At 38.8% G+C, this 15,228-nt stretch overlaps 1 protein-coding gene across 2 annotated transcripts in view; it reads left to right on the top strand.

Annotated features, from left to right (window-relative positions):
* The window catches only part of ULK4 (unc-51 like kinase 4), a 589,543-nt gene that overhangs the window by 285,306 nt on the left and 289,009 nt on the right, over window positions 1-15,228 (top strand). For both annotated transcript variants that reach the window (XM_026000954.2, XM_072726539.1), the window contains exon 31: window positions 5,744-5,792. In XM_026000954.2, coding sequence (XP_025856739.1) covers window positions 5,744-5,792 — 49 coding nt within the window. The remainder of the gene's footprint in view (window positions 1-5,743; window positions 5,793-15,228) is intronic.

Raw genomic sequence — 15,228 nt, 5'->3', positions numbered from 1 at the left:
TCCTCAGCATGCCCTGTCCAAATCCATGACCCAAATAATTCACTAGGATCATAAAGTAGTCATTGCTTTATGACACAAAGTTTAGAATAGTTTGTTATGCCACAAAGGTAACCAGGAAACATATTTTTATAAAATATTATAAAAGTCAAAGCTGAAAAAGGTACTCAGAATATAAGCAGAAGTCATACAGTGTCACTTCTGTACTACACTGTTGGTCAAAACCATTACAAACCTGGCCAGCCTCACGGAGAGATGACACAGATCCCACATCTCAGAGAGGGGAGTCAAAGAATTTGGGAGCCATAAAGCAAAACCAAACCAAACAAAACAAAAACCCCCAAAACAAACAAAAACCAAAACTTTCAATATTGAAATAATTTTAATCCCTACATAAAAGTTATAAAGGTAGTACAAAGAATTTCCATATGCCTTTCACCCTGCTTCCACGAATGTTAACAACTTGTTATCAAAACCAAGAAATTAACATTGATACAATAATATTAACTAAGCTGCAGATCTTATTCTGATTTTGTCAGTTTTCCCACTAATGTCTTTTCTCTAGTCTGGGGTCTGATCTAGGGTTCTACACTGCATTTAGTCTTCTTACCTAATAGGAATCCCTCTGAGTTAGGGACAGCTCCTCACTCTTCCCTTGCCTTTTATAGCTTTAACACTGTCGAAGTGCACTGGGTAGTTACTTTGTAAGATGCCACTCAATTTGAGTTTGGTGTTTTTTTTTCATGATTAGATTGAGGTTTGTAGTTTTGGCAAAAGTACCTCCAAAGCAATGGTGTGTCCTCCTCAGTGCATGATATCAGGGTGTGTGTGATGTCATTGTCTTATTTCTGGTGATGTGAAACATGCTCCCTTGGTTAAGATGGTGTCTGCCATGTTTCTCCACTGTAAATTTCTTTGTGGGGAACTATTTTGCAGCTATATGCAAATATCCCATGTTTCATCATATTTTGGTGGAGTCATGTTTTAAACTGCTACAAAGTTCAAATTTCTTATCATCAGACCCAACAGACAGAAATAATCTTTCCAGTTTGGGTAGCTGTCTTGTCACAGACTTGTGAGAGTGTGCAGGCTGGTTCTGGTCTGCAGACCATTCTTTGAGTAGGAATGTTCTGGACTGTACTCCTTCCCCTGCTCATTTTACACATTACTGTCTGATTGGAGCTTGAACAGTAAATCCTACTGTGTCATTCTCTGCTGAAAATCTTTCATCATTTCCCTGTCACGTGTAGGTAAAATCTAGACTTCTTGGTATGGCGTCCAAGGTTACATCATTCTGCTCCATCTTTCACGTCATCCTTTTACTACTCAGGCTGTGCCAATCCCCCTGCTCACCCTCTCAGTATAAGGCCAATTCTTTAACGCTTGTGAACACCTCTTCTTCCTGGTCTGGGCTTGTTGGGTTTTCTCCGGATTGGTTCCCTTATCACCTGTTATCTCTGCTAGAACTTACTTCTGTTTGTACAGAACCTACATCTCTGCTAAAACTTATTTCTGTTTGTACAGTCTTCAGAGTCTCTTAAGCTATTTGACTCCCAAGTTTGAAGGTATGGATTTTGAGTTTATAAGATTAGCCCATGGCAAATACTTAATAGAGTTGGTAATAGTTTGAGTGCTGAGATAGATTTCAGGAAAAAAAATCTCCAGGACTAAGTAAGGTTTATATGACAACATGAATTGTTGAAATGCAGGGACAGTAGATGGAGAAGCCCTTTGGAGGGATGGACAGTGTCCCCAGTGGATAGGGCTGACTGCGGAGATGGAGGACCTTGATTTCTGGTGCTTGCTTGCTACATGGGCAGGTAAAAACCAGAAGCAGTCAAGCAAACCTGACACTGCAGTGCCATGACCAAATCTGGTGTCTCCTTAGACCCATTTAATCACCGTTGGGGCTGCGCTCCTTGTCTTGCAAACCTGAGCCCAAGGTAGGAAGAGACTTTCCTTTCCCTCCCTGTACCTCCTCCTGGCTCCTCTTTTCCTTGAATAAATAGCAGTATGGTAGCATTTTATTTAGTTATTTTTAATTCTTATTCTTGGTTCAACTCAAGATAGTCTTTATGTTTCAAAGGAAAGTTTAAAAAATGTTAACAGTGGTTTGAAATGAAGCCCAACTCACTTCTGAACAGAAGCAGAGGAATCTCCCTGTTCCTACTTTTCCTACCTAAATTGCATCTAGTTATTTGTATCTGTCACTAGATATACTTTATATTTAGATTGAATTATGAAGCATCAGTAAATAAAACTTTTAGAAAGTTTCCCAACACTGGGGCACTTGGGTGGCTCAGTCGGCTAAGCATCTGCGTTCAGCTCAGGTTATTATCCCGGGATCCTGGGACCAGAACTCCTTGTCCTGCTTCCTGCTCAGTGGGGAGCCCGCTTCTCCCTCTCCCTCTGCTCCTTGTCTCCGACCCCGTTCTACTCACTGGTACTTGTTCTCTCTTTCAAATAAATAATTGTTTAAAAAATCTTAAAAAAGAAGTTTCCCAACACTGAGGGCAACAATTACTTTAGGCACAGGAGGGAGTTAGAATGCCAATAATGTCTCCTAAAGACATTTCTAAGTGTATTCAATTCTAATTCAAACAACACCCTTTTTGTTAATAATATAAACCACAGATATATAAAATCCCAGTGAATCTTATGAATCAAAATTTTGTAAGGAAGACTCTTTAACAGCATACAATCTATTATTAAATTGTACCATTAAAGGAAAGAAAAAAACAAGACCCCCTCCTGCCAAATGTCAAGTGGTCCTATGTTGGGGAGTGCAGGGTATTTCAGTTTCCATCTGGAATTACTTAAAAACAGTGTGCTTAGATGGCTAACAAAGAATAGTATACTGTGATGTAGTTAATATCTTCATAGTCCTTTGAAGTTGAGGGATAATTTCAGAAAAAAATCTTGTTGGTTTTTGGTTTAAAAAAAAATCCAGAAAAATCCAGATAAATCTTTTTACTTATTGTCCTCAGGCTGTCCATAAACGCATAGACATTTTATATTATTTTAGAGTGTAGGGTATAACAGGCTGATGTAGTAAAATGATGCTGGTGATTTAAAATCATGGTGGCCAGCCACTGAACAGAGCCCAAAAATAAGATAGCCTTTTGCAAAAGTCTACTCCAATAATTTAAGACTTACTGCCTAATTAATTCCCTGAGACTCAGCCACATCAGCTTTCTTTGGAGGTAAGCCTTGTCCTCCCTGCTCTACAGAGGCCTGAGCACTGGGGCTGCTCTCCAGAGTACAAATCAAAGGAAGAGAGCTCTGAGAAGATTGTTCTGTTACTCAGAGCACATCAAGGATTTGATCATCGGAAACCCGAGCCACTAATTGGGCCAACTGTGGTATGAGAGGAGGTGGTTAAAAGAAGGAGAGAGATTTTTAAAAATCAAAGTTTAAGAGCATATTGAAGGCAAATATTGTCTCCAAAGCAATCTAAAATTGGGGATTTCAGATGTCTTTGACCCATGTAAGAAAAATGCATTTTATATCAGCACCCATTATGAATCTATAAACCTAAAACCAAAACAAAAATGTCGTGGAACCATACTGCGTGTGACAGGGCAGCTTTGGATATTCTCTATTTCATTATTTTAATTAAGAAAATGCTAGTCAATACCCAGTGAACTCATGTCATTGTGCACTTATTGGTCATTTCCCAGTCTGGAAAAACACTGCCTTAACTCATTGTAAACATTTGCAGTTGTCCTTGTACCATACTTGCTTTAGAGGTTGTTTTGTTTGGTTTTTGAATTTACACTTAGTTTATGAATCATTGAAAATGTCATAGAAATGCTGTGTTTTTTGTTTTTTGTTTTTTTTTTTAACTGAAATTGCTTTTACTTAGCTCGAGTTCCCTTTTCATTTACCAGATGTAGTTCTGAATTATGTCCTGTCAAAGGACATTCACAGTTTTAGAAAATTGTGAAGCCTGGCATGCTAGAGCTGAGAGTTGAAGGGGCCTGAAGAGGTAGTCCAAGCCAGCCTGCTCATCATGCAGAAGCCCTGGATAAGGATTAGTTGTAATTCATAAGAATGAATTATAGAGGTTTCTACAGTCATGTCCTAGCAGTAGAGTTTATTTAAAAATACTGTCACGAGGGTGCTGGTGTTGTGAGTGGGTGCTTCTGGATCTGAATCTTGAGGGAGAGTGTAGAAGAAGTAGCTCTCATTTCTAGGTACCATGGGAGAAGAAGTGGAGCCCATGTCCTGGGAACTTTCTTGGCTGGGGTGCCAAGAACTAGGGCAACTCTCAGGTGTCATTTCAGTCCGGACCTACTAAGAGTATATATCATAAAATTTTAGAAAGCCAATTCAGGGAAAGAGGTGGTCAACATCTTGGGAGCTGAGGAAGAAGACTGGGAATGTGCTGGCCTGAGCTTGTACTATGTTTTGAGTCTGTACTTTTCTGGTCCTGCCCTAGGCCCATGGTGTAAGGAGCTTCAGCCTCTCATCTGAACCTTCAAGTTGCCCAGGAAAGTGAGAGACTGTAAACAAATTTAATATTTGTAGTCAAAACCTTATCCCCTAATATATTGGAACTACAGAAATAATCATTTAGATAGGATGGGCTTTCTAAGCACTCCCTGCAGTCTTTGAGACTTCTCTCCATACCTCACTTTCTCTTAACACATATTTATTAACACTGTGATCTATTTTTGGCAAGTCTCATAGGCTTTTCTTTTATCAGTGTATTATCATAGACAAACAAGCTCTAGAGAGGCCCGATGACAAATTCCCTTCCTATCCATCTGGGATTTTCTGTGAAATAGACAAACTGTACATACCCGCAATGAAGGCAGCATGCTTAAGTGCTATTGTTTATCATACAAAGTAAATGCTAATAAAATGAAGGAATCTGATTTATTTTTAAAACAGACCAGGAATCAGCAAATTATAACTTATGGGTCAGATATAGCACATCCTTGATTTTGTAAATAAAATTTTATTGGAACCACTGCCATGCTATTCAATTATGTATTATTTATGCCTGCTTTTACAAGGTAGTGACAGAGTTAAGTGGTTGCCGTAGAGACTGTGTAGCCCAGGAAAGCCTAAAATCTTTGCCATCTGACCCTTTACAGAAAAAGGTTTACTGCCCTGGACTGAAAGGATATCTAGGGACTGAAGTATCGTTTTTAGTAAGAATTGTTGAGGCTATTTTCTCTTAAGTTGGATGAAAACAACCTTCTGTCACAATAGATAATAATTCATAACTAATTTGGATGAGGGAAAGTTCCCAAAGTCTATTGGGTGATTGGGGTCTACTCTTTTTTAAAAAATATAAAAGATTAAAAATCATTTTACATTCATTCATTAATACTGAGAAGATAGCTAATGAGGCATATATGAGAGATTACAGTGTGGCACGCTTCTAATTTAACTGTGCAATGAAGGCTGGTCACATGATTTCAGCTGGCATTGTCTAGTCTCATAGTCTTTATAATAATTGTGAATTTTAATTAATTTTTACATTTATAAATGTCAATCTACTTAAGATTATACTTGCTACAGATCAGTAAGGCTAAGCTAATAGTCACTTGAAAGAGCCCCATATTTCTTGTATTTAATAGATGTAGTTCAATGTATTAAAAATGAGTATTTAATCATCTGGTTTTTAGTTCACAGAATTTAAGTAATAAAACATGGGGCTGTGGTGCTCCTTGATCAGGGTAGTTTAAATATGAGTTATCTAATGTGTGGTTATCTTTTTATTTCTTTTTAACAGACTTGTGGAAGAGAGCAAACTGATCCCACTCATTTTTGAAGTAATTCTGGTAAGAAGGGAAATGTGTATCTGGAATTCGAGTGACATTTAAAAAACTTTAAGGTTTTGACCATGTTGTGGGGTTGGGTTCTAACCCTAACTCTGTCCAGAAGGATTCTGTGCCCTTTATCATCATACTTCACCTTATCAGGTCCCTGTTTCTCTATCTGAGCTCTCGTCCAGCTCTGAAATTGTATAGAAACACTGTTTAATGGCCTGCCCTCTTTTCACAAACCCTTTATCTGAGGTTGGTTTGTGCAGAAGGGCAGAAGGATGACTGCTGCACTTCAGTATGAATTTTCTGATGAAGCCCTCTGACTTGGTAGTCACTGGGTCACATCAGCAGTTTTGTGCTTATGGTCATAAAGTTATGTTCTTTAGAATGTAGAAGAGCTTAACTTCCATACATCATTTTTTTCCTAGGTATAGAATGCTATGCAATTGAAAACCATCTGTTAAAGAAAACCTTTCTTCTATGGTTCCTATGTATAGAGGGTAAAATGGGATTGCAGAGTTGACTTTTCTCCCTTCTGATGAATCCCTGCTTATAGCAAAGGCAGGTTTGAGAAGTAGGCTAGAAATTAAGTTGGTATTTAAAGCAACAGAGTGCCCTTAGCTGAAGAACTGTTCTCTTGTACCTGGGTCAGCTATTTCCCTTCACTAAAAGCTTTCTGTATATAGCTAACTTAGAGCACAAGGGACAGAGGAGGGGACACTTCCCCAGCCAGATTGGCCTAACCTACCTTGGTCTTCAGTGGAGCAGTAACCCTAGTCTAATAATTGTACCCATGGAAAATTAGCTTTACTTAATCATCCTGAAATATTATTAATCTACAGGTTGTTTGTGTGTTGATATGGCTAAATGGTACAGGTGAATCTTCCTTCCAGGAGTGTGGGTTGGGTTTGCAGAGCTATATGGTTTGGATGGGGGCAAGGGGTGGGGGTGGGTGGTATTCCCAAGGCATGCTCTGGTGACAACAAGATGACACAGAGCTGCTGTGCTGGTGATATGTGCAAGGTTTGAGCCTGGATTGAATTGCTTCAAATAGTAAGGGGATTTTATGAGCAGTATCAGAAGAAGAAATAGAGAAAATGAGAGGAAGACACATGGAGATGGAGAGCTATCTGATAGGGATTTTCAGCTTTGCCAAGTGGCCTGTGTGTCTCCCTGTTTTCAGAGGGTATATGTGACTTGTGACATTGCATTTGTTTTAGAGGACAGTGGGTACAGTAAACTGCCTGGTTTGGGATTGGTTGGGCATGGGGCAAGAGTGAAAGCTGGCCAAACCCAGCCACATCAGGCTTGCATTTGCAGAGACCAGTGCTGAAGACATGGAGAGCACTTGAATTAGAACAGGCCTTAAGAGGGGGCCCCTTGCTGTGGCGGGGTGTTTTTAACCTATTCAGGTCAGTACAGCTCCTTTTATAACTGATGAAAAATTCTCATCCTACCTTTGGCAATCACCTTGGCATCTCAAATCTGCATATAGGAAATTCCTTCTTGAGGGTTACCAAGATTCCTCTGTGCTTGATTAATCTTTGTATAATGACCACCTTCATATTTTACAAACCATGGTAAATGTTTAATTTAATTGGTTAATGCCATGATATAGACCTTTGTCATGTGTTGGAGCTGTCAGAGAGAGTGGGTAGAGGTGACAACTACTCTCCAGGTGAGGATCTCAGCCAGTCCTGAGCCCTGTGACCTCCCAGGCATGACTGGGATGATACTTTCCCTCTAACCAGAACAGCTCCACACGCAGGTTTCTTGTAGGATAATATTTTTTTAAAAAAAGATCCTGCTGCCAAAAAAAAAAAAAAAAAAAAGTAAATAAAACAGTTGGAAATCACTGCTTTTGGGAACAAATCTTTGATGTCCTTGAAGAACATTATTAAATCCCTTTTCTTCTTTTGTCTTTCTTGAGTTGAATAATCTCAACTTTCCCCTCTGTATAAATACATTTTTTAATCAATTGAATGTCTTTGTAACTGTTATCCTGTGAACAATTACCTTGTCCTTTCTAAATTTTTGTCACTGAGCAAGGCATAAAACAGCATTTTAGTAATTCTGTGATGCACATTTTTTTTTCAGATTTTACCATTTCTGAAACTGGGATGTACTTTTCAAATCACTGGCATTTTACAATTGCTTTCAGCCAGGTGACCTGCTTGTCATTGCCTTAACTGATTCATTTCACTTTTCTTTTTATAAGTACCCACGAGTGATGCATTATAAAAATATATGTCTGAATATGTCTAAAAGGGCTCTTTAAAAAAAATAAAATGAACTTTCTGAGTAACAAGAAATCATGTCATAGTTTAATTGGCAGCATTTTTCTTTCTTAGGGCTTAATAAAATAATGATGCATCTTAGAACTGAAGGATTCCTAGTTTCAGGGAAATACAGTATATACTTCAATTAGGTTTGGTTCCTATGCTCAAGGCCCTATGTGGTATCTACATACATGTAGCAGCTTCTTGGCAGCAGTTTGATCAGAAAAGACATAATGAAAAGATTGTTCGGGGTCCTGCATATTGGCTACTGCTTGTTTTCTAGCCACCCATTAAAAAAGCAAAAGCTGGTGGTCCGTTGTGATCTCCTGATGACTTTTTTTCTCTCCTCTTAGCCCATAACTGTTTTCCAGCTTCTTTTGATGTACTTAAAGCCTGATATGGGCTTTATAACTTCCTCCTTTTCTAGAGTTCCTCAAAGAATGTTCTCTTACCAGCAGTGCATTCTTTCCGACATGTTTTGCAGTAAGAAAGTAAATGTTTCTCATCTGATGGGTAGGAATTGCAGGCAGCTTCTGTCTTTTCTGTAGGCCTGGAGGGAAGTGAAGCTGTAAGAAGCAGAACTGTGAATTTGATATCCTATTTATATAAAAATAGCCATGTGCAAACCTTAAGCATGTAGGGCAAAGAACTTTAAGTATGGATCAAACTGGTCAAGATACTGTACAGAGCTATAGTGATTAGAACAGTATGGTACTGACCTAAGAATAGACATACAGTACTGATGGAACAGAATAGGAAGCCCAGAAATAAATTGATACTCTTATGGTCAATCTATGACAAAGGAGGCAAGAACATACAGTGGGAAAGAAACAATCTCTTCAGTGAATGGCGCTGGGAGAACTGGACAGCTACATGCAAAAGAATGAAACTGGACTACTTTCTTACACCATACACAAAAATAAAATGGAATCAAGACCTGTGAGACTTGAAACCACAAAAGTCTTAGAAGAGAACACAGGCACTAATTTCTTTGACATCAGCCATAGCAACATTTTTCTAGATATGTCTTATCAGGCAAGTGAAACAAAAGCAAAAATAAACTACTGGGACTGTACCAAAATAAAAAGCTTTGCACAGCAAAAGAAACCACCAACAAAACAGAAAGACAAACCTACTGAAAGGGAGAGTACATCTGAAAACATATATCTGGTAAGGGGTTAATACTCAAAATATGTAAAGAACCCATACAACTCAACATCAAAAACCCAAACAATCCAATTAAAAAAATGGAGAGAAGACCTGCGCAGACATTTCTCCACAGAAGACATACAGATGGCCAACAGACATATGAAAAGATGCTCAACATCATTAATAATCAGGGAAATGCAAGTGAAAACCACAATGAAATACCACCTCACACCTGTCAGAACAGCGAGAATGAAAAGAAATAACAAGTGTTGGCAAGGATGTGGAGAAAACAGAACCTTCATGCACTCGGTGGAAATGTAAATTGATGCAGCCACTGTGGAAAACAGTATAGAGATTCCTCAAAAAATTAACAATAGAAATACCATATGATCCAGTAATTCCACTAATTGGAATTTACCCAAAGAAAAAGAAAACACTTTGAAAAGATCCATGCATCCCTATGTTTATCCAAGCATTATACAGTAGCCAGGATATGGAAGCAACCCAAGTGATAGATGAATGGATGATGAACATATATAAACACACACACAGGAATATTAACCATAGAAAGGATAAGATCTTGCCATTTGCAACAACATTGGTGGGGTCTGGACAATATTATGTTAAGTGAGATAAGTTAGAGAAAGACAAAGATCACATGATTTCACTTCTTTGTGGAATCTAGAAAACATAGACAAAAAGCAGAATCAGATCTATAAATACAAAAGACAAACTGATAGTTGCCAGGGTTGAGGAGGATGGGCAAAATGGGTAAAGGGATGTGGGTGGTATGGGCTTCCAATTATGGAATGAAAAAGTCATGAGAATAAAGGCACCGACAGCATAAGGAGTATAGTCCATGGCATTGCATTAGCATTGTATGGTGAAGAGCAGAGGATAATGTATAGATTGGTCAAATCACTGTGTTGTACACCTGAAACTAACACTGTGTGTCAACTATACTAAAAATTAAAAAACAGAACAACTGGTTAAAGACACAACCAACTGAAAGTAGTTTTTATTATATATAAAAAAAAATCTCTAGTCATAACCGCCTCTTCAGAAGGCACAGTGCTCCCTCCTGTCTGGATAGCTAACTGGCCCCCTGGATTCATCATGCAGGAAGAGCGATGTACAAGCACATAATTGGACAGGAGTGGTGTGGGAGATTTAGGGACGGAGGTTGAGAATGCTGTGGACTCCAGGGGTGGGAGGGAGCCCCTGCTCATTGCAAGGAAAGGAGTCTCCCAAAAGAAGTAACCTTTGAATGTGGCCTTGAGAGAATTGCCATGAGGAGAATGGGCATTCCAGCATGGGGGATGGTGAGTTCTTAGATGTGCCTGGACCAGAGACCATGGAGAATTGCAGGGAGTGAGGCTGGAGCATAGTTTGGACATGGATCCTACAGGCTTTATATTGTGGTGGTTTCATATTTGTTTGGCTTTGTGAATAATTGATGCTTTTCAAAATCAGATAGTATCTTCCACTTAAAAATCTTTTTGAGCCTCTGGCTCAGGGGCTGTGTGTGCTGAGGAGGTTAGGCTGCTCAGCCAGACATTGGGACTCATAGAGAATCAGGCTTAGGGTCATGGGATTATATTGAAAACTTGAGACTGGTTGAGGGCTGGATTCTGTGAGTTCTCTGGAAATCTCCATCAGTGAGGCTTTTGAAATCAGCCATAGGGCGAGTAGGGAAAGGGACATAAAACACAGGGCTGGTCTCAGAGGTTTGATCCAAGGGCCCAGGACTTCTAACACCACATTCAGGCCAGAAAGCAAGCAGAATGTTTTTAATCCTGAGACCCAGTGGCAAGTGTCCCAGCTCTTGGCAGGCCAAGTGGTGAGGAAAGCCAGGTTAGCTGATTGCTTATAAAAAAAGAGCTGTCACAGCAGCTTCCCTGGCAGGGCCCACTTGGTTGAGGGCACTGCCTTTTCCTTCACCTTGCAAGGCAAATGTGTTGGGTGGAGTCTGGAGGCTCAGGCAGTGTGTGCTGGGTTAAGCTGAATGGATTCCTCTGCACAGTCTTCAGGTCTAGCATGCTGAGGCAGTCTGAATCTGTGTTACAAATGCAGGTTCCCAAGAATGGGAACCATCAGAAGGACCCAGTGGCTTGGTTGGGAATGCAGAGTTGCCTGTGGAGCAGGATAGAAGGCATTCTTCTTCCCCCTTTGCCACTTTCCAAAGTGTAGAAGATGCTTTTAAATGTGTCTTAAGTATGAATTTGGATGAATCAGCCTTTGGATTTTGCTATAACTCTAATCTCTCTTCATTTTATTTTAGTGGTTTATGCTTTGGCCTACTTCAGTAAATCATTTTGATACCAAGTAATATAGGCAAACTGTATTTTATTGGAAAAAAATCTTTATTCATGGCAGATTTTCCAATATGTGCCAAAATATTGCTGTCATGATATTTTATGTGTCTGTTCCAAAACAAACAATTAAAGAGCAATTTGGATGGCAAATGTTAACAATAAAAATGGGATTAGCAATACACTAGTTTGACAATTATATTGTTTTAACAATCTTGAGGATAGCAACCAAAGCAGGCTTGAGTAAATCTTTCAAGTCAATGGTATCTTTAGAAAAGAGTCTCTTTATGGACCCTCGGAGCCTGAAGGATTTAATCATGGAGACACCAACATAGTACAGACTGGCAGCCACATTACATTTAAGGAATGTTTTCAGTCCTGAGCATTCATCAGGCTTTTAAAATTACTTTGCTTTTTTCTAGTTGCAACCCATCTGATGTGAATTGGTTCTTTTAGGTATGTGAAAAAGACAAGTTCTTTATAAGATTAAGAATCTGCACACTTGTGTCCAATATGCCATTAATATAATTCTGCTGTGCACATGGGTGTGAATTTCTATAGTAGAAAACAAGATTCCATTAAAATTTCAAAATGCTTGACTTAGGAAGAGCCTTTCAAAGTTATACAGAGTACTTGATATAAGAGAAATCTGTTTCTTTAATCTATGTGAATACCTATTCAGGATTTCTGTAGTCCGCAGAATGGAGCTGTATAACCCAACTGCTGTTGTATAAAGATGACTTTACACACTACTCACATACTGTCATTAGAATATGTGCTTTGTGGTGGGTTTTTTTTGTGTGTGTGTGAGGGGTAGGAAATAGATTTGCATAGATCTGTTCTTGGTAGCTCATGCCATCAATTTGTATTTGTAAAACAGCTCTCTAGAGATGGGGCGTAATCTATTGATGCCACATTGAATGAAGTTGCCCGTATAGCTACTGAACAAATGACTGATCTGCTCAGTATCCTGTTACCTGGTTAGCCGAATAAATGGGTCGAAGCTAAACAAAATAAACTTGTATATCAGCAAACTTGGCATAAAGCATAACTAGTTTCTGCATAATTAGCCCAACTGGTTTGAAAGAAGATGGACTTTATTAAGATAAAAACCACAGGGATCCCTGGGTGGCGCAGCGGTTTGGCGCCTGCCTTTGGCCCAGGGCGCGATCCTGGAGACCCGGGATCGAATCCCACATCGGGCTCCCGGTGCATGGAGCCTGCTTCTCCCTCTGCCTGTGTCTCTGCCTCTCTCTCTCTCTCTCTGTGACTATCATAAATAAATAAAAAATTAAAAAAAAAAAAAGATAAAAACCACATATTAGGTCCACTGCAAAAAATGCTCAAGTAGAGCTTAAGATATCTCTGGCCAGTTACAGGGTACATATTGGGAATGTGTTACATATGACCTCTCCTGAGCCGGTGGAATCCTGAGTTTTATCATCATCATTCTTCTTTCTAGTTAGTTCTGCCCTAGGCCCTGGGCTTCACTTTGAGGAAACAGTATTCCTTCTCCCTTCTCTCTGAGGAGACGGTCTAGTTAAAAAGCATAGAAACAGACAAGTGATATATACTTCACAAGGGTGTAGCTTTTAGAGTTTTTGGTTTTTACTCCTAATTGGTTATGGAATTAGACTTGCAAACAAAGGGTAAACTAGGGCACACTGTACTTCTCAGTGTGGTAACCAGTAGCCACACAGAGCATTGAATCGAGTTGTGTTCTAAGTGTCAAATACCAGATTTCAAAAAAAAAAAAAAAGTGTTAAGTAGGTGATTTTCTTGTATTGATTATATGTTAAAATAATAATTTTGGCTACATCAGGCTAAGTGAAGTATCATTAAATTAATTTTATCTTTTCATTTATTGCAGCTTCCAGAACATTTAAAACATGTGGTTTGCATTCTTTTTCTTTTGGATGGTGCTGTACTAGGTGATTTCCTACATCTATCCTCAGTGACATTGTGAATTCCACTTAGGGAAGAAACACTGCTGTGTATAACCTCATTTGTGCCGAGCACATTGCCCTCCTGATTTTTGCCTCTCAGTATGTATTGATTTGTTCATTAACAAGTGAGAGAGGTAAGGCATGGCTGTTATATTTAGATCCTTCTTTCCTAGACTGCAGTCACCAGCCGATCTTTGTCTCCTTGATGGTGGGGGGACGATGAAATAGTAAGATGGGCCAAGTGATGTACCCATGAAAGGTAATTTGGTCATAGCTCCCCTGAATTTTGTTCATGGCTGGTTGATACCATTTGATTTTACTGGTTTCCTGACTCTGGAGTGTCTGGGGATGTCCATTCATTGGCCATTGGCCACCTTTGGCTTCAGGCTGTGTTAAAAAATAAAATGCCTATCGTGGTCATCAGGCATTGCCAGTCTCATGACTCCAAAACTTTTGTGTTTCGGCCCCTTTGATAGATGGGAACAGAGTAGAATGACTCGTGGAAAATACAAAGACTCACTGGAAGGACCTAGTGTAAAATCAGTGATTACCCATTCTTCATATGTAACCACTGAATGTTACTTTTTCTTAAACTTCTTTGGTAATGTAGGATTTGATAAAGTTTATTCATGAACAAAACTATTGAGAATACTTTTTAAGAAAGTAGAAATGTCAGCAAAAAGTTACTAGTTTCAATTAAAGCCACAAACATCTATTAGCATTTGCTTTTGATGCTCTTTTGTGTTTGTTTTCTTGGATGAGCAAGAAAAAGCAGAATTTATATGCTTACCCAGAGCTGCAAAGGATTTTCAGACTGAGCCAGGAAATCTGATGGACTGAAGCAGTTTACAGATTTATGGGGAAAGGAAAGCTTTTTAAATAGCACTAGCAAGTGAAATTGCATTTTGGATTTATTAGAGGTACCAAATTGGAGAAAGACTGTGAGAAGAAGCCAGTAAGGGCAAATTATTACATAGGATTTTTAGATTTATTTATCTCTGGTAACAAAATCAGTGCCTACTTGTAAAGAGTTCAAATGGTACAAAAATGTCTAACATGGGGGCCCCTGGATGAATCAGTCAGTTAAGCATCTGCCTTCTGTTCAGGTCATGATCTCGGGGTCCTGGGATAGAGCCTTGAGTTGGGCTTTTTGCTCTGCAAGGAATCCGCTTTTCTCTCCTCCCTCTGCCTGTCACTCCCCCTGCTTGTGTACTTGCTTACTTTGTCAAATAATAAAATAAAATCTTAAAAAAAATGTCTAACATAGAATGTAAAGATCTTCTATAGTATCACATTGCACTGCACAGCTTACTTCATATTCTTATCTTCCACCCATGTATTATATCTGTATCTTTTAAAAGTGTAAAACAGAACCATAATAAATATTCTATTTTGTATCTGCCTTAATGTATAGTGTCCACAACACCTGTGTGTGTGCGCGTGCGCGTGTGCACATATGTATTATTTATTCTATCTCATGGCCATATAATATTTCATTGTATTAACACCATTTATTTAGCCAATCTTCACTGATGAATACTTAAAGTTTTTTTCCCTTTACCCTTTTTGCTAATATGAGCAACACCAACAGAAGAATATCTTTGTCATATCTTTGTACCTCTGTGAGTTTATCTAAAATTTTAACAGTTGAATTAGTGTGCCAAAGTATATGCATCTTTTGTATTTTATATTACTCTCAAAAGTGTTAATATAAAATTTCTCACATAGCAGTAGTATAAAATAGTACCAACTGTGCCATACTTAC

This window comes from Vulpes vulpes, chromosome 11 (genome assembly GCF_048418805.1).
Source record: "Vulpes vulpes isolate BD-2025 chromosome 11, VulVul3, whole genome shotgun sequence".
NCBI classification, from domain to species: domain Eukaryota; kingdom Metazoa; phylum Chordata; class Mammalia; order Carnivora; family Canidae; genus Vulpes; species Vulpes vulpes.
The sequence above is the reverse complement of the archived record's forward strand: the minus strand, read 5'-3'. Positions and strand labels throughout refer to the sequence as shown.